Source organism: Oncorhynchus kisutch, linkage group LG7 (assembly GCF_002021735.2).
Source record: "Oncorhynchus kisutch isolate 150728-3 linkage group LG7, Okis_V2, whole genome shotgun sequence".
NCBI lineage: Eukaryota > Metazoa > Chordata > Actinopteri > Salmoniformes > Salmonidae > Oncorhynchus > Oncorhynchus kisutch.
Window position 1 is genome coordinate 31,445,178 of NC_034180.2, and position 19,131 is coordinate 31,464,308.

General features: G+C 41.8%; 1 protein-coding gene across 1 annotated transcript; it reads right to left on the reverse strand.

Annotated features, from left to right (window-relative positions):
• Nucleotides 1-335: 335 nt before the first annotated feature.
• Nucleotides 336-19,131, reverse strand: LOC116374693 (proline-rich membrane anchor 1-like). The gene is made up of 4 exons (XM_031828942.1): nt 18,178-19,131; nt 17,086-17,227; nt 13,808-13,934; nt 336-2,554 (listed from the first exon to the last, which is right to left on the reverse strand). Exons 1-4 carry the CDS (start codon nt 18,358-18,360, stop codon nt 2,455-2,457), a joined length of 552 nt encoding a protein of 183 aa, XP_031684802.1. The 5' UTR covers nt 18,361-19,131; the 3' UTR covers nt 336-2,454.

Sequence of the window (19,131 nt, forward strand, 5' to 3'; positions counted from 1 at the left end):
AGAAAGGAGAGGCACCATGGGTACAGGCTAAAAATAACACCTTTATCATTAACACGCAGTGGATTTATCACTGTTGTACCGTATGCCATTCAATTAAAACATGTTCTCATTTTGTCTCTTCTTTTTTTGCTTATGTGATAGATAAGACCATAGGCCTATCTTTCTATAGACTTATTTACAACTGAAAAAGTCAGCAACTTAATCAACTGAATGTACATTATTGAATTTATGTCTCCTTTGGTATAGTATGAATAAATTGTGCAATAACTTTTCGTTGCCAAATATACATGAATGGTTTGCTCCATAAACATGACACCATTGATTCAATTCTAATTGGTAGCACATTGTTTTATTTCTACTATGTATAAACATATTTTCTGTTACACTGTACATGTAATTACAGTCCAGAAGGCAGATATTTTTAAATATCAATATTTACATTCATGCATCCATGATCATTTCCCTCAATGTACAGTATTAGTGACGCATCTTCAGTATCTGGGTACATTATAGGGTATATGGTAATACCTATGCATTCAGGGGTGGACTGACATTTGCCTGAAATGCCAGATGGGCTGCTCCATTTTTTGCCACGTGATTCTTGCACAAAATTTGTTTTTTTTGGGGCTAATAATGGGGTCCTCAGGGAAGACAATGAGCAAATGTGGGGGCCTCGAGGAAAGAAATGGGCTGGTGTGTTAGAAATGACAGGGCCAATTTTTGGTCCCAGTCCACCCCTGTATGCAAATCACAATGCAAGGTCTGTGTTTACAAAATTCAACAGTAATGGAAAATTTCAGAGATACTGCCAGACATCCATCTATTGTGCTCTCTCTCACACTCAAACACACATTATATACAGATGAACTGCACCTATGCCAAAAAGTAGCTTAATAATTGATTGATGCTTTAAATCAACTGTGTACTGTTTATAGCAGAAGGATGTTGAGGATGCCTGTGAGTGTGAGTCACATGTCCCTTTTGAGGCCATCCTCTCTGCAACTTAATATCCGGATTAGCCTCTGTTTAGAATCCTGTCCTCCACCACACAGCACTTGAGCCCTGGGCTCATGTGCACTGTTTCTATAGTGATGGGTTCTCCCCTTGCTGAAAGGTGGAACAATTAAAGACCTCAAAATCACATCAGAACATGGCAAAGGGCTTCTCACTGTCCACCACTGCCTCCCCTGGCTGTCTAACCATTGAGATGTGACGAAACAAAATGTCATATGACATTAGTATTGTCGGGGGCATTCACCTGTGATAAGACTCGAGGGTAGTACAGAACAAGCTGCTAAAAGCATGGTCCGACAGCACACATTCACAAACTCAAAACACAGAAATCCCCATCATATTCGCTGAAGTCACAGGGGAAGAGAAAAAGGCATGGCAAACAGCAAGAGATGAACAATTGATACCCAAAACTCATTGCAGAGCAAGCTGAAGTGTTTACTGTGTCAGTAGCAAATGAACAGTGGGCTTCAGTGGAGGCTGACTCATAATAATGGCTGGAACAGAGAAGATGGAATGGCATAAAAAAAAAATGGAAATCATGTGTTTGATGTATTTGATTCCAATCCACTTATTCCGCTCCAGCCGTTACCATGAGCCCGTCCTCCCCAATTAAGGTGCCACCAACCTCCTGTGGTGTGCTTAAAGCATCAAAGCATTACAAATTAATGGTATGATTATTCAATAATTCATAAAAAATAACACATTTCAAATCATTAAAATGGAATTCATACGCAGACAATAAATACATAAATGAACAAACAACTAAAATCCAGTTCTCAGCTGTGTTGTTGGTATGGAACATAGGAACTGACTTGATCCCCTTCTTTTACTTCACTCTTGGTATGACCTGTATATATTTTTTTAATTGCATAGTCAGATAATCACTATACATCCCAAACCACACCTGCAACTGTGACAGTGTTGTACAAATTCTGCTTTAAATATGAAAAAGGGTCAGAGGAGCATAGATGAGAGACAGCCCAAAGAGTAAAACCTGCATGCACAATTTCTTCATGATTTGGTCCTCGCAACCTCCTATCCCATTGCCGTCCTTCAACGTCTGTTCCTACATTATAGTTGCCTGTAAGAATTGCGGAGCTGTATAGATTGGTAGCCTAGCAGTCAACCATCCTCCTGTCAATGACACTCACACAACATGATGTTCAGTCTGGTGAAGTCCTCAATTCACTTTATTACTAGTTCTCTGAATCCACTTTAATGTTTTGTTTTTATGTTCTTTTCACTACTTTTCTTTATCTGGAAGTTTCATTTCATCCAGGTAACCTGCTAAGAGAGAAGGAAAGGCGTTAATGTGTTTTAAACAGGTCAACCCCTGTGGCGTTCTAGGTAAGAGGGATTTGTTGCATTTTGGGTAGGATGGATGGTGGTGGTGGTGGGGGGTTATGGTTATGCAAATTCCTCTTCCTGTCAGTGAACAGTCTACACCACAGTGTTGTTGGGGCCCATGGCTTTCTTGTTGCGTGCACTCATGGCATACTCTCCACGACTCATCCCGTTCTCCTCTTTCCGTTGTGGTTTCCTGGAAACAAACACAACTTATATTGACTGAAACTGGACAGTTTCATCTCCATCTCTTCATTCAAAGACTCAATCATAGATACTCATACCGACAGTTGTGGCTGCTTTGCGTGATGTATTGTTGTCTGTACCTTCTTGCCCTTTGTGCTTTTGTCTGTGCCCAATAATGTTTGTACCACGTTTTGTGCTTCTACCATGTTGTTTTGTTACCATATTGTTGCCATGTTGTGTTGCTACCACTCTGTGTTGTCATGTGTTTCTGCCATGCTATGTTGTTGTCTTAGGTCTCTCTTTATGTAGTGTTGTCTCTCTTGTCGTGATGTGTGTTTTGTCCTATATTTCATCTTTTATTTTTAATCCCAGCCACTGTCCCTGCAGGAGGCCTTTTGCCTTTTGGTAGGCCGTCATTGTAAATAAGAATTTGTGCTTAAATCAAATCAATCAAAGTTTATTTGTCACATGCGCCGAATACAACAGATGTAGACCTTACAGTGAAATGCCTACTTACAGGCTCTAACCAATAGTGCAAAAATAGGTATTAGGTGAACAATAGGTAAGTAAAGAAATAAAAACAACGGTAAAAAGACAGTGAAAAATAACAGCAGCGAGGCTATATACAGTAGTGAGGCTATAACAGTAGTGAGGCTATATACAGTAGCGAGGCTATATACAGTAGCGAGGCTATAACAGTAGTGAGGCTATATACAGTAGCGAGGCTATATACAGTAGCGAGGCTATATACAGTAGCGAGGCTATAACAGTAGTGAGGCTATATACAGACACCGGTAAGAAAGGCTAATTGAGGTAGTATGTACATGTAGATATGGTTAAAGTGACTATGCATATATGATGAACAGAGAGTAGCAGTAGTGTAAAAGAGGGGTTGGGGGGGCACACAATGCAGATAGTCCGGGTAGCCATTTGATTACCTGTTCAGGAGTCTTATGACTTGGGGGTAAAAACTGTTGAGAAGCCTTTTTTCCCTAGACCTGGCACTCTGGTACAGCTTGCCATGCGGTAGTAGAGAGAACAGTTTATAACTGGGGTGGCTGGGGTCTTTGACCATTTTTAGGGCCTTCCTCTGACACCGCCTGGTGTAGAGGTCCTGGATGGCATGCAGCTAAGCCCCAGTTACATACTGAGCCGTACACACTACCCTCTGTAGGGCCTTGCGGTCAGAGGCCGAGCAATTGCCACACCAAGCAGTGATTTAACCATGCTCTCGATGTTGCAGCTGTAGAACCTTTTGAGGATCTCAGGACCCATGCCTAATCTTTTTAGAAGGCTGCGTTTGGCCCCGCAGCCTTGTGAATGTTGACCTGTTTAAAGGTCTTACTCACGTCGGCTACGGAGAGCATGATTACACAGTCGTCCAGATCAGCTGATGCTCTCATGCATGCCTCAGTGTTTGCTTGCCTCGAAGCGAGCATAGAAGTTATTTAGTTTAGCTCGTCTGGTAGGCTCGTGTTACTGGGCATCTCTCGGCTGTGCTTCCCTTTGTAGTCTGTAATAGTTTGCAAGCCCTGCCACATAAGACGACCGTCGGAGCCGGTGTAGTATGATTCAATCTTAGCCCTGTATTGACGCTTTGCCTGTTTGATGGTTTGTCACAGGGCATAGCAGGATTTCTTATAAGCTTCCGGGTTAGAGTCCCGCACCTTGAACGCGGCAGCTCTACTCTTTAGCTCAGTGCGAACTGACTTGCCTAGTTAAATTAAGGTTCAATAAAAAATAAATAAAAATGTAATGACAGTAGAGGTGCTTTATTTAACTTAAGAAAATACATAAATCATTCTACTCCTTAAGCCTGTGGTTGTTTACCTACGGAGAGATTGGATTTCATAGGCTGTTGTGGCTGGATGCACTGGTCAGTCATGCTCTCTAATAAGCTGAACAATAAAAAGTCACGTCGCTCTCAGAGCCACGAAAGGAGAAGATAAATCAAACAGAAGAGATGCTGGATGTGGCAATTAGACACACTCCATTGATATTCGATAACATTTTATTTTACCTCAGAGAAGAGCTTATGTATACATAGAACATCAAATAAATACTAATACTGTAATACTCTATGTGAGTGAGATCCCCGCTCTTGGTTATGTTGGTTATGCTGTAATGCTACTCTTTCTGTGAGCCACATTCTGATGCAATACAAGCCGAAGCACATAATCCTCCGCTATTATTGGTCTGTGAAAAGCAGTATCCTTCAATGCAAGCCATTTTCATGCATCCCTCAGTGCCTTTGTGGTTATTATATTTGTCCAGTGTACTGTGTCTTCTATGCCGACCCCTTCAGCTGCTCTCCTCTGCACAGGCTTATGTAACCCAGAGACAGATCGGGAATACATTTAGTACAGTCATTGTCCCACTCAATACTGTACACTGCCTTCAGTGGCACAGGGGGCCCTTAAGCTACATCTTAGCTCAGTGTCTCCTTCCCTCTCCTCTTAAAGCCACTGCTGGCCAGTCTGACCTGACGGACAGTCGTTCAGTCTAATCCAGACCAAGACTTTGCCCTGCCATGGGATCTTACTGGGATGACATTTAAATATTCAATAAAATATATTGTTCACTCTTAGGCATCATCCACAAATGCTATTTTTACAATTACTAATGCGATATCTTCTTGCATAAAGAGAGTATTTACATCTCCATGGATGTTACTGTAGTACTAACTTGGAGACACTGAACTTAGAGTCCACTCATTAGTATAACAGAATGGTCACTAGTGAGTACTCAGTAGCTTCCTGACTAGCTTCCTGTCTGGGGGTGACAGTTGGCTTCCTAGGTCTCAGGCAAGTTTACCCATCAGGGATTCAATGCACTTCCTGTGTTGTGCTATCCGTAAATGTAATCTGTAGGAGTGTGTCCTGTAGTGGGCCAGACAGTGGTGGTGGTGGTATTGATGTCTACCCACAGACAGCGGCAGCCCTGCTGATAAACAGATGCTGTGTTCTCCTTCTGGGACCTAGGACAGCCTGGGAGAGGAAACTGCCGGACCCAAGGGTACCAACACATCCTGTTGGGAAATGATTGGCTAGTGCTGGTGTGTGTGCATGTGCGTGTGCGTGTGCGTGCGCGCGTGTGTGTGTTTGCTTTCCCAAAAACCTTGGTGGTGATGGCTACCCACAGACAGTGGCAGCCTGGATGATAAACAGATGCTGTGTTCTCCTTCTGAGACCTGGGACAACCTGCCAGGAGAGGAAACTGCCAGGCCCAAGGGTACCAGGAACATTTTATTTTGCAACGTGACCCAAATGAACTACCCTCCAGTGCATGCATTATGACATTGGATGAAATAGTATTCACACGTAACTATTTCATGTTTCAAAACAATGTCTTTATCCAGAGGAAGGGTACTGCTATGGGATCCCCTATGGCTCCTAACTATGCTAGTTTATATGTGGGTTACATGGAGAGACAGGCAATTCTCAAAAATGTTATTATTTGGAAATGGTACATTGATGATCATTTTTGTTTGATGGAGGGGTGATGCAAAACAGCTCCAGGCGTTCCATGTTTTCTGAACTCTTGTTCTGAGCACCTGAAATTTCCTATGCAATCTGACACATGCCAAATCAGTTTCCTTGATCTTCTGATTTTGTGTGAGAATAACAGTTTGTTGAGGGCTGATAGCTGTTACCCGCTTCCCTTGAAAAACAGTTTGCCCTACAACCAATTCTGTCCAATCAAAAGATTTAGCAAAAAAACATCATATTGACAGAAACATGGCTGAGATGCAAAGAAAATTCAAGGAAAGGGGATACAAAAATGGTCAGATAAATACTGCCGATGAGGAAATCCAAAATAAATCTCGTAAAAAGAAACATTCTTGCGTTCTTACTACTCGCTATTCAAAGTGCTCTGAATGAATTAAGGGAATCGTTCACAAACATTGGCACATTTTAAGATCTGATGACAGAATAGGTTTAGGGCTCCCGCGTGGAGCAGGGGTCTAAGGCACTGCATCTCAGTGCAAAAGGTGTCACTACAGTCCCTGGTTCAAATCCAGGCTGTATCACAGCCGGCCGTGGTTGGGAGTCTCATAGGGCGGCGCACAATTGGCCCAGCATCATCCAGGTTTGGCTGGGGTAGGCAGTCATTGTACAGTAAATAATAATTTGTTCTTAACTGACTTGCCTAGTTAAATAAAGGTCAAATAAAAAAATAAAAAATAGGTAATGTGCTTTCAGACCCTACCTTGTTTGTATTCTCACGGGGCAGAAATCTCTGAGATCAATTGGTAAACATTGATTTACCATCCCAAAATAACCCCACACAATGTCTGGCTGAGCTCAATGCTCAGTGCCATTGCAGAAAGAAAAAGTATGTGAACCCTTTGGAATTACCTGGATTTCTGCATAAATTGGTCATCAAATTTGATCTGATCTTCATGTAAGTCACAACAATAGACAAACATAGTGTGCTTAAACTAATGAAACACAAATTATGGTATTTTTCTTGTCTATATTAAATACATAATTTAAACATTCACAGGTTGGCGATAAAATAATTTAAATTATGTGCGTAGGATACCTACTGTTTGTGTGGAAGTATGTGCGCAGCTATAAAATGGATGTCTTTGTATAATGGACTTCAGAACGTTCTCGTGAATAAACACTTGTATTTTTGTAAACTGGGACTCTTGTCTGCTTCATTCAACCAGAATCTTACAAACACTGGGTTGCAGACTGACTAAATTAATTGAAGTTTTTCAACATTGATAACAAAATTCTCCTAACAGTTCGAAAAAGTATGTGAACCCCTAGGCTAAGGACTTCTCCAAAAGCTCATTGGAGTCAAGAGTCTGCTAACCTGGAGTCCAATCAATGAGATGAGATTGGAGATGTTGGTTAGAGCTGCCTTGCCCTATAAAAAAGAGTTTTAGTTTGCTATTCACAAGACGTATTGCCTGATGTGAACCATGCCTCAAATAAAAGAGATCTCACAAGACCTAAGATTAAGAATTGTTAACTTGCATAAAGCTGGAAAGGGTTACAAAAGTATCTCTAAAAGCCTTGATGTTTATCAGTCCACGGTTAGACAAATTGTCTATAAATGGAGAAAAGGTTATTGCTGCCAAAGGAGGGTCAACCAGTTATTAAATCCAAGCGTTCACATACTTCTTCCACCCTGCAAGGGGAATGTAAGGGGAATGTTTACACGGTGTGTTCATTAAAGACATGAAAACGTATAATTGTTTGTGTGTTATTAGTTTAACCTCTCTGGGATATGTGGGACGCTAGCGAGAGAACATGCAGAGCGCCAAATTCAAATAAATTACTATAAAAATCAAAGTTTCATGAATTCACACATGTAAGATACCAAATTAAAGCTACACGTGTTGTGAATCCAGCCAACATGTCAGATTTCAAAAAGGCTTTTCGGCGAAAGCAAACGATGCTATTATCTGAGGATAGCACCACCGTAAACAAAGAGAGAGAAGCATATTTCAACCCTGCAGGCGCAACTCAAAACGCAGAAATAAAAATATAAATCATGCCTTACCTTTGACGAGCTTCTTCTGTTGGCACTCCAATATGTCCCATAAACATCACAAATGGTCCTTTTGTTCGATTAATTCTGTCGATATATATCCAAAATGTCCATTTATTTGGCGCGTTTGATCCAGAAAAACACCGGTTCCAACTTGCGCAACGTGACTACAAAATATCTCAAAAGTTACCTGTAAACTTTGCCAAAACATTTCAAACTACTTTTGTAATTCAACTTTAGGTATTTTTTAAAGTAAATAACCGATCAAATTGAAGACGGGATGATCTGTGTTCAATGCAGGAAGAAAACAAACTGACGATACCTTTCTGGTCATGCGCCTCTAACAAACAGTACACTTGAAGTGACCCTCGTTTTGAACAGGGCTACTTCTTCATTACACAAAGGAAAAACCTCAACCATTTTTTAAAGACTGGTGACATCCAGTGGAAGCGGTAGGAACTGCAAGAAGGTCCCTTAAAATCTGGATTCCCAATGAAATCCTATTAAAAAGAGAGTGACCTCAAAAAAACAACAATCCAAATGGTTTTTCGTCAGGGTTTCGCCTGCTACATATGTTCTGCTTTACTCACAGACATGATTCAAACAGTTTTAGAAACTTCAGGGTGTTTTATATCCAAATATACTAATAATATGCATATCTTATCTTCTGGGGATGAGTAGCAGGCAGTTGACTTTGGGCATGCATTTCATCCGGACGTGAAAATACTGCCCCGTCATCAAGAAATTAAGCAGACTGTGTTTGTCTATTGTCGTGACCTAGATGATAAAGATAAAATTGTATGACCAATTTATGCAGAAATCCAGGTATTTCCAAAGGGTTCACATACTTTTTCTTGCCACTGTACAAATCTAGATCCTTCAAACACTCCCAAACAGGGAAAGAGATCCCAATCAAAGGTGTTATCACGTGCTCCACTAAGGCAGTTATTTATCTTATAATTTGTACTTGTGGAAAAAATTATGTTGGCAAAACAAAGCGCAAATTAAAAGTAAGAATCTCTGAGCATCGTAGCACCATTATGTGCAAAAACTGGACGTACCCAGTTGCGGCCCACTTTTTGGAAGCAAACCACTCTATTTCATCCCTTTGCTATATTGGAATCGAAAACGTCACCCTCCATAGGACAGGGGGTGACCTTGACAATATATTGTTAAAATTAAATTGAAAGGCCACCTGGATCTTTAATTTAGAGACCATTACTCCATTCTGGCTCAAAGTAGAATTTGATCTCCTGAGGTGCTGACCTGTTGAACCCTCTACAACCTCTGTGATTATTATTATCTGACTTTTCTGGTCATCTATGAACATTTGAATATCTTGGCCATGTTCTGTTATAATCTCCACCCGGCACAGCCAGAAGAGGACTGGCCACCCCTCAGAGCCTGGTTCCTCTCTAGGTTTCTTCCTAGGTTCTGGCCGTTCTAGGGAGTTTTTCCTAGGCACTGTGCTTCTACATCTGCATTGCTTGCTGTTTGGGGTTTTAGGCTGGGTTTCTGTACAGCACGTTGTGACATCGGCTGATGTAAAAAGGACTTTATAAATACATTTGATTGATTGATCTGAAGCCATTCTTGTGATTATTGTGTTTTTGCTAGCCATTGTAAATCATGTTTGTAGGACTATGTAGTCAAATTGTATCTATGATCGTAAGTTATTCATTCATGCTTTTTTATATGTTCTATCTATACCTCTAAATTAACCAATGAAATCAAGTCACAGCTGGCCATGATTACAGACACCTGTGTGTGTCCTTTCAAACTATTTAAACCTGCAGTGTTTGTCATTATACCCTGATGAAGACAGCCTGTCGAAAAACATTGGCTATTAAGCTCCTAGAATGTGCAGCTCTCCTTTTCTTTTTCAAGGGCCCAAGGGTACCAACACATCCTACTGGGACAGTATTGGCTGGTGTGTGTGTGTGTGTGTGTGTGTGTGTGTGTGTGTGTGTGTGTGTGTGTGTGTGTGTGTGTGTGTGTGTGTGTGTGTGTGTGTGTGTGTGTGTGTGTGTGTGTGTGTGTGTGTGTGTGTGTGTGTGTGTGTGTGTGTGTGTGTGTGTGTGTGTGTGTGTGTGTGTGTGTGTGTGCATACTTTTATGATTGGAGATTGGTAGGGGAGTTGGGATACACCAGACTTTCCCACTGAAGTCTCCATGGACCACTGGAAAGGTGCTTAAAGCCCCATAACTTTCTCCACTGGCACTGACCTAGTCTCAAGTCAATGATCATCAATGTTTTTCTAGCAGGCCACCATAGAGGGCAGGGTGTTCGGGCCTCACAGCGACCTCTACCCAGCCCTTCAATAATATATGTCATGCTGTTGACACGTGGCAGGTGGCTACACAACACTTCACAGGTCAGATTAATATTTCATATCAAAGCTGTGCAATCGCAGCACACGTCCGTTTGAAGTTTTGGGAAGGGATAATGTTGAGGTTGGGACATGTGTTGAGCTGTTTACAGTTATTCTCATACCATCTGGACATTAGAGGAACATGCTACTGTTTAAAGACCCCTCATAAAGGGTTTTCACTTTTCACTGTTTCGGGAGTGTAGTAATGAAATATCATAAAACCAGAATATTATATATGCTTTGTAATAAATTCATTAAAGATACAGTATATTTTGCTTCCTCGTGAAATCTTTAACTGAATGGTTATGCTGGATTTACCCTGAACATAAACTGTCCTGATTTGTCCTCCTTGCTGGACAGAAATCCCAGAGGAGCGAGTAATTGAGAAAAACAGGCACAGTGTGTTGTCTTGTTTTGTTGTGGTGTTTAGATTCCCCGCATTGCTGACAGCATGGACTGCAGCATCATGTCTGCTGTTTGGATAGCACAGCACTGTCACACAGCACGTCTGAATCCTGCTCTCCATGCTCACAAACATCAACTCCCTTGATGCTATGAACTGAATTGAATGGAATTGGATGAAATGGGTTTCGTCCAACCTCTTTTCCTCTGACAAATGACTGGTGGAATAAGATTATGAGACAACAAAACAAAAGGCCAAATGTGTGCAACCCAGCTAAGGGACAGTCGGGGCTTGCAGAGATAACTCCTCTAGTGTCTGTGCTGCTGGGGCCTTGGCCACAATCCAGCTGATTTTCATTGGGAAAGCCTTGAGCACTGAGGGGCTGGCCGGGCTATATATAACTGTTTCTGTTTTTGTCACTGACAAAACCTCTCTCACGTTGTTATTGACTAAGACACCCAATTACTGCTGTTTCCCAGCTTTGGTAGACAACATTCATCTGTCTCTGTTTCTCTGACTCTTTTTCTCTCTACATTCTTTCTCTCCCTCTCGGTCAGAGAGGATCCATGACAATTTTCAAATCAATATTTTTGATTTTTTCATTACCTCTGTTTCCTCAGACTGATTTGTTATTGGTTCAGGGCTAATGTGGGCAGTCAGACTGGACCTTAGCATTTCTCCCTCCTCACTCAGTCACCGGGGATGGAGGCTTGGCGAGGCACAAAGTCTGCAGTCACAGAGCCCACCTCCATAAGAACTTCAGGACACGACCCGCTTGCATGTATAAAAGATGTAGCCTGCGACTGAATGACTGTGCAAATTAATTCATAAATAATGACTTTGGTTTGGGGCTACAGCGATGTATTGCAACAACACTTTCCTGCCATAGCTGCATTAAAAAAGTTGCCCCTTGGCTACAGAGGGGGCTGGTGAATTGCCATAATGAATTCCAGAGCCAACCTCCCATTACTTACACTGCCTGACTTAGCCTGTTTGTTGTTTGAGAAAATGATAAATATAATCCTACTGAGGAAAGACATATGTAACATCCAGTCTTTACACAGTTTTATGAATAACAATGTGATGTATTCAAATAATGTTCAAAAACGTGTCTCCAGCTGTGACTGTATATCTTCTTTAGTCACACTGTGCCTGTTAGTGTATGTGTGTGTGTGTGTGTGTGTGTGTGTGTGTGTGTGTGTGTGTGTGTGTGTGTGTGTGTGTGTGTGTGTGTGTGTGTGTGTGTGTGTGTGTGTGTGTGTGTGTGTGTGTGTGTGTGTGTGTGTTTATCATGTGTGTCTGTGTGCACAGTATGTGGGTGTTTAAGTGTCTGAACATGTGTGTCTGAGTGCCTGTGTGACACTGCCTGAATGTCAGACAAGGAATTAGGTCTTGGTTGTGCTGCAGGCTAAAACCCCACATGCAGTGGTGGAAAAAGTACTCAATTGTCATACTTGAGTAAAAGTAATGATACCTTAATAGAAAATGACTCAAGTAAAAGTGAAAGTCACCCAGTAAAATACTACTTGAGTAAAAGTCTAAAAGTATTTGGTTTTAAATATACTTAAGTATCAAAAGTAAATGGAATTGCTCAAATGTACTTAAGTATCAAAAGTAAAAGTATAAACCATTTCAAATGTCTTAAATTAAGCAAACCAGACGGATAGGCAGGGGCACACACTAACACTCAGACATAATTTACAAACGAAGAATGTGTGTTTAGTGAGTCCGCCACATCAGAGGCAGTGGGGATGTTCACTTGATAAGTGTGTGAATTGGACCATTTTCCTGTCAAAATTTAACAAGGACTTTTGAGTGTCAGGGAAAATGTATGGAGTGAAAAGTATATTATTTTCTTTAGAATCATAGTGAAGTAAATGTAGGCAAAAATATAAATAGTAAAGTACAGATTCCCCCAAAAAATTACTTAAGTAGTACTTTAAAGTATTTTTACTGAAGTACTTTACACCACTGTCCACATGGCCTTTCCTCCGATGAGCCAATCCAAACAGAGGGAAATAGTTCACATCATCACTACGGCGACAGGGTCATGGGCTTTCCTCCGATGAGCCAATCCAAACAGAGGGAAATAGTTCACATCGTCACTACGGCGACAGGGTCATGGGCTTTCCTCCGATGAGCCAATCCAAACAGAGGGAAATAGTTCACATCGTCACTACGGCGACAGGGTCATGGGCTTTCCTCCGATGAGCCAATCCAAACAGGGGGAAATAGTTCACATCGTCACTACGGCGACAGGGTCATGGGCTTTCCTCCGATGAGCCAATCCAAACAGGGGGAAATAGTTCACATCGTCACTACGGCGACAGGGTCATGGGCTTTCTCCAGTAACCCATCTTGGCTTTACATTCACATCGATTCAGTTACTAGTCTAAAAAGCTCTGTACAATTATGCTATTCAAAATCAGCCCACGCCAAGAAATAGAACAGGGAAGTATTTCAATGTCTAGAACACTGCTGACAGGAACTGCTGACTATAGTGCAGGTCTTTCAGATCATTGGATTATTCCCAGTAAGATTATAGATATAATTTCCATCTAACTTGCTTTATGGAGAAAGCTGCATTGTGTAACATTATGTATGATATCCAGTATTAACGAGTGACAGTGTAATGACTTGCTGTAGGTAGAGCATTCCAGATGATCCCTGTGACCTGTTCCATTACTGTGACCTCTGAACACCGTCTGACCCATAACACAGGCCACGTGTCCTTCTTTAGAGCAATAACAACATGGCAATGACATAGCAACAACCCCCAGAATCAAATATTTTTCACAGTCACTAATTATTGTTGTAACCTGAGCAATGTTTCAGGTTGTGTTGAAAGCTTAATAAAATGCAGAATAATTGAATTGGAAAGGAATATATATGTTTATTTGTTTAGATTGATGTATTCCGGCTATACGAATGACAAGACACAGTCTTTTCCATGCCAATCTTGTTGACATAGGTAACTGACATACCTCTTTATGGCCTTGTAGCAGATGATCATGGCTGAAAGGAGGAAAACAGCTGAGGCACAGCCCACTGTTCCAAGCACTAGGATCTCCATCCACCATGGCCTCAACAGCGGCAGAGGGGACTCAACCACTGGGAGTGATGAGGAGAGGGGGATGGATAAAGAGAGAAAAATACAGTTTCATTTTCAAACATCATTAGCCTTCTAACACAGCACTAGCACTTGGCCGCTAATCGAGATTAGGTTATCATGCAAACTGCTTTAGCCTAGATCCTGTGTTTGTCCTACAGTATGTATTACATCATAAATGCTTCATAGACAGCCATTCTGTCTTAGGACGGCATGATGAAAGCTCATCATTAATGCAGCAACACCACACCCCATGTTGTAAATCAACTTGCCAGTGATCTGCTTAAAAATTGATTGATTCTCAACCTTCTATTACTATACTATTACACCATAAAGCTCTGGGCCTCATTTGCTTCCTAACTCTGGATAGCAAGGTAATGCTCACCTGTTCATCAAATTCTTAGGTTAAATGTTCAGAGATATCTAACCCTGCTCCATGAATCATTTAAAATGCAGTCAACCTTTATTACACAAGCACTCCATGTCCAAACTGATTCCACCTACAGGAGCACCATGTTATGGTCACAAGTACAAGGACACACACCAGGGAACTTATATTACACTCAGTGCAGCTTAGCAACGAACAGTATCTGAATGGTGTACTCCATGCCCTCACCATCTCTCTAGACCTTCCCCTGTTCTCTCTCTCAACATGTTTTTTCTCTAGCCACGTGCTGTTTTCGCTCTCTCTCCCTTTCAGTCTCCTCTTTTTTTAAAGGTGAATAGCCTACCATAGAGATAGTTAAAAGCTTTGTGGCACTGACAATACTGCTCAGTTTGACAGGAGGGAGATCTTAGGGGTCCCCAGCAATAAGCATGTCTCACTCTGTCTGAGCCGGTCTTAAGTCTTAAAACATGAACTGAATATAGCTCCCCAACCCACTGCCAAGAGTGTAATGATGGCTGGGTTTAATAATGTAGGTTTATCATCCAGGTTTATCATGCAAAAAACACATCCCATGCATTCAGAGTATAGTTTTGTTGTGAATGAGAGGGAGGAATTGACTCCATGGTAACGCACAAGCCGTAGCAATGCTGTGGAATATTTAAACACTTTAGATTTATCCAGAGCAAATGACATGGCACGTTTCTCCCCAGCACACCACGTCATAAGTCAATTTGAATGTAAAATCTCCTTTGAGCCCAACTTCAGTTCTAATCCTGCATTTTGGATTCAATTCAGTCAGGGGTACGGATCTACTTCAGTGTGATAAAGCTCTCTCTTTTGAAGGGACTTCTGAGCCATTTTTTAGAGCACATACTTTTACTCAACACTGCCAATTTGCCTCATTTAAAACTTTTTGTCAATACAATCTCTCTCATTGTCCCACTTCTACATGCATATTCATGTATTATTTTGGGACCAGTCCAATCAGCTCCGTTATGCATCTGCCACACACCAAAACAAACAGATTTCTACAGCAGCAATGATTACAGTTCAATCCTTTACTTTGACGTTTGCCTCTGTTATTTATTCACCAAGTTCTCACTGAGGCCAGATGACCAATGTTTTGCCTCCTTCCCAATACATGAACAACATAAATACACTGTCTTCCCAACCTTCCATAGACTATGATTTAAAAATGCTATTTTCACATTTTACTCCAAGAAATGAATACTTTTTTGCCAAGCCAAGAGGTTTTGCTTTGCCAATGTAATGGTTCTCTTCTTTTCAAACCACATAAAACAAAACGACATGCTGAAATGTACAGTCAGAGAATTCAGAGAATCTCATAGAATCATTCAGGGAACCTTCCATGCAGTGGCCTTGACAGTAGTCACAGAAAGATCTAGAAGCATAGAAAAAGAACAACAGACATGCATAAACATACACGCATATTGTGCATCTATTTGTATTACGCTTTAGATTCATAAACAGGGAATTATAATATGGTGACACAATACCCAGCCAATAAACTGTAGACCACGTTTACAGTTAAGACCCGATGGAAGAGTCCTGCGTTCATGATCGACGACATTGTGGACTTATACATCAACAGGTGGCCGATAGGTTAGGTAAGTTAGAGTCAGAGTGGTCACTGACAGCCCTATCTTCTATTCATAGATGCCTCACTTGGTAATTTAGGAGGAAAGAAGGCCTGTCTGAATTGACCAGACAGAGGAAATAATTTAATCTGATTGATTGAACCCTTTCCACAGCTGTCTGTTGAGCATTTAACGATGAAGTGCCCCTGCACACTCTCAGTATGAAGTGTTTCAGCTGACTGATTTTCAACCGTCTCAGTGTTAACCTGGGCTGAGTGCACAATCAGCAATGCCTGTCCCATATTTAATAGCACTGCTCATTACAGTATTCATGACAACATACAAATCATATCACCAGTTGTATTGACAAACTATCCTCTTTCCACCATCGCAATGTCATACATTGATTCATATAGTTGATCAGATCAGAAACATATCTGATCATTAGTTAAGCACTGAAATATGTTGAAGGAGACATGGAAACCAGTAAGGCAAGAAACTCAGGAAAAATACACAAAACTGTGTGGCAACGCACACACGCACACACACAGTCAGTGGTCCCATCTTGACTTACAAAATGAAGACGGGACTGCCGGGACAGTTCATTAGCCTTCTTATCTGTATCAAAACCCTAATTTAATGAACTCATCTGTGTTTTAAAAAGGGGGTCCTCGAGGGAAACCAAACCACTGAGCCTGGCAGGACAGGAGGCAGAGATTTCATAGGCAACTGTGTACTCCCGAAGGTAAAGCCAGGCACAAATGATCCCTCTATTCTGCTGTGAACATCCTGCCGGCTCTAGTATCAGGCACTTGTAGTCTTCTCAGCAAAAGCCTTTCTCCGTCCACACACACCACACTCTTCCACTACTCAGAAACCTCATGTGAGAAGATGCAAACACTTAATTCCACTACAGATGGTCTGGTAGAAAATCAGAGTAGCAAGACACTTCAAGATACAGGCACTGGAAGTGAGCCAGTTGTGAGTGAAACAGGTGACAGTGAGACAGGATAGTGAGACAGGAGAGTGAAACGGCAGAGGCTGGTTGGTGTGGTGTGAGACAGGTGTGAGTGAAACAGGTGACAGTGAGACAGGATAGTGAGACAGGAGAGTGAAACGGCAGAGGCTGGTTGGTGTGGTGTGAGACAGGTGTGAGTTGAGCCTTACCTGTGGCCAACAGTAGCCGTGGGGGAGGTGGGGGCGGAGGCGGGGGAGGAAGGGGAGGGTAGCTTCTACACTGGCATGCCAACTGGCAGTGTTCGCTCACTTTCTCAGCTACAGTCTGTGAGCATGACCTCTGGAGTTCACCCTTATGGACACAGAGAGAGAGAGAGAGAAAGAGAGAGAGAAAAAGAGTTTCACTATTCATTATGCATTCAATAATATTTACTTTCATTATCCACCCCCAAAAGACATATTTCTGAAAAAGTCTGCCTTTTTAATGATTAAAAATGATTGCGAGATGAGAGCTTAGAATGTTGATGTATGCCTACTGTAGCCTACTTACTGAAATGTCCTGCACCATTAGTGCTAGTGCATCAGCAACTAAACCATCCGGGTTTGTGGTTTGGAAACCTCTGGATTTCCACTCAGTAGTACCCAAGATCATATCCCTCTACTATAGACATACTGGATGGTACCATGCCTACGGCTGCAACCCTCTCCCTCAGAGAAACCACCCACCACCAGTGGGCAGTAGGCTGCCCTGAGGAGTGTGTGTGGGTGGACTTGGAAACTCGAGCAGATCACATTACACATGAACCTTGGCAACATCCCGCGCCTGCACAGCCGGCTCACTGCTCTCTGTAGGCAGCAACAAGGGCCAGGGGTTAGAATGCTCATCCTCAACATCATATTCCAGATGGGAATCTATAGCTCTCTATGTGCTACTTTCCAGGAGCCTACCACTTTCTGCCTGCCTTCCTGTGTGTGTGCTTGTGTGGGTGGGTGTGTAACAAATCACTTAATAGTATATTTCACATGAAAATATTGCATCAACTGACTGGGAACTACAGCTGATTACCACTCAAAACTTCTCCATAGCTGGTGCAATAGTGTGAGAGTGCAAAGGCAAGAGGCACATCAATAAACATATCGTGTTTTTTTAAAGTATATATTTGATATAACATAAAAATGTGACAAGAGCAGGATCAAAAGCTGCTATTACCAAAATCACCCTAAAATAGAGCTCCACTTACGTTTGTGTAATAACTCGCCATGCGTAAAATTACAATAGTCGCGCACGAACACAATACCTACCTGGCATGAGAGTAAAACCAACGATAGAATGCAATGACCGAAAAGAAGAGGCCAAAAACTAAAAATAAATGGTATTAGATCTTGGACCAGCATTCCTCCTGAGCTCTTCTCGAAGACACTAGACAGCGTAGCGAGTAAACAAGCACGGTATGCATAGGATTGGACCGTTTGGGAAATTCTCATTCACCCTATCCAAGTCGTCGGCGATATCTGTGACTGGCGTCTCCAGAAATAGTTTATGCCATATTAATTTTGCTCTTGAATTTCCGTTGTCGTTGGCATATGACAGGCAAGGAAAGCAGGTGACCAGGCAATCCCAATAATTCATATATCTAAAGTTATTTATCTGGGCACTCAAACCCAATCCGAATAAATGCGCTATAGGTCGATGTCCAGCGCTGTGAATCCAACCGATGCTCCGTTACTCCGTGTGATGTGAGAGCGGTAAACGGGACATAGGCTACCTTACATTCTTGCCTGTCAGCATGCATGTATGCAAATACTCAAGCCATCGAAGTTTGAGCAAATTATGAAAAAAATATCCTTTGAATTATTGTCCAACACAACTCCCCAAAAAAGCTGCAGCCCCGTAACACATTTCCTCAGCTTATTTAATCAATCTTACTGTATTTACAAATATATGCAACTCTGGAGAGCAGAGCAAAGGGTTAAACTGATGCATCCCTCTGCCTAAAGACTATAGATTAGGCGGAGAGCCTCACGGTACCATCGCGCATTCAGTGCAAGTGAAACTCGCACTTGACGTCCTCGCGTAGTGCCCTTCCTTTCAGCTCATACTTGACTGCGAGTAGGCTCCGACCTATTCTCGAATACCACGAATGGTAGGAAAAGTTGATCAGACGAGAGAGGTTTATCGAGACACGTAGGTCGAAATGTCCAGTATGCAAGAAAATAATATTTATGAATGGTAAGAATAATGTTCACACCGGGCTA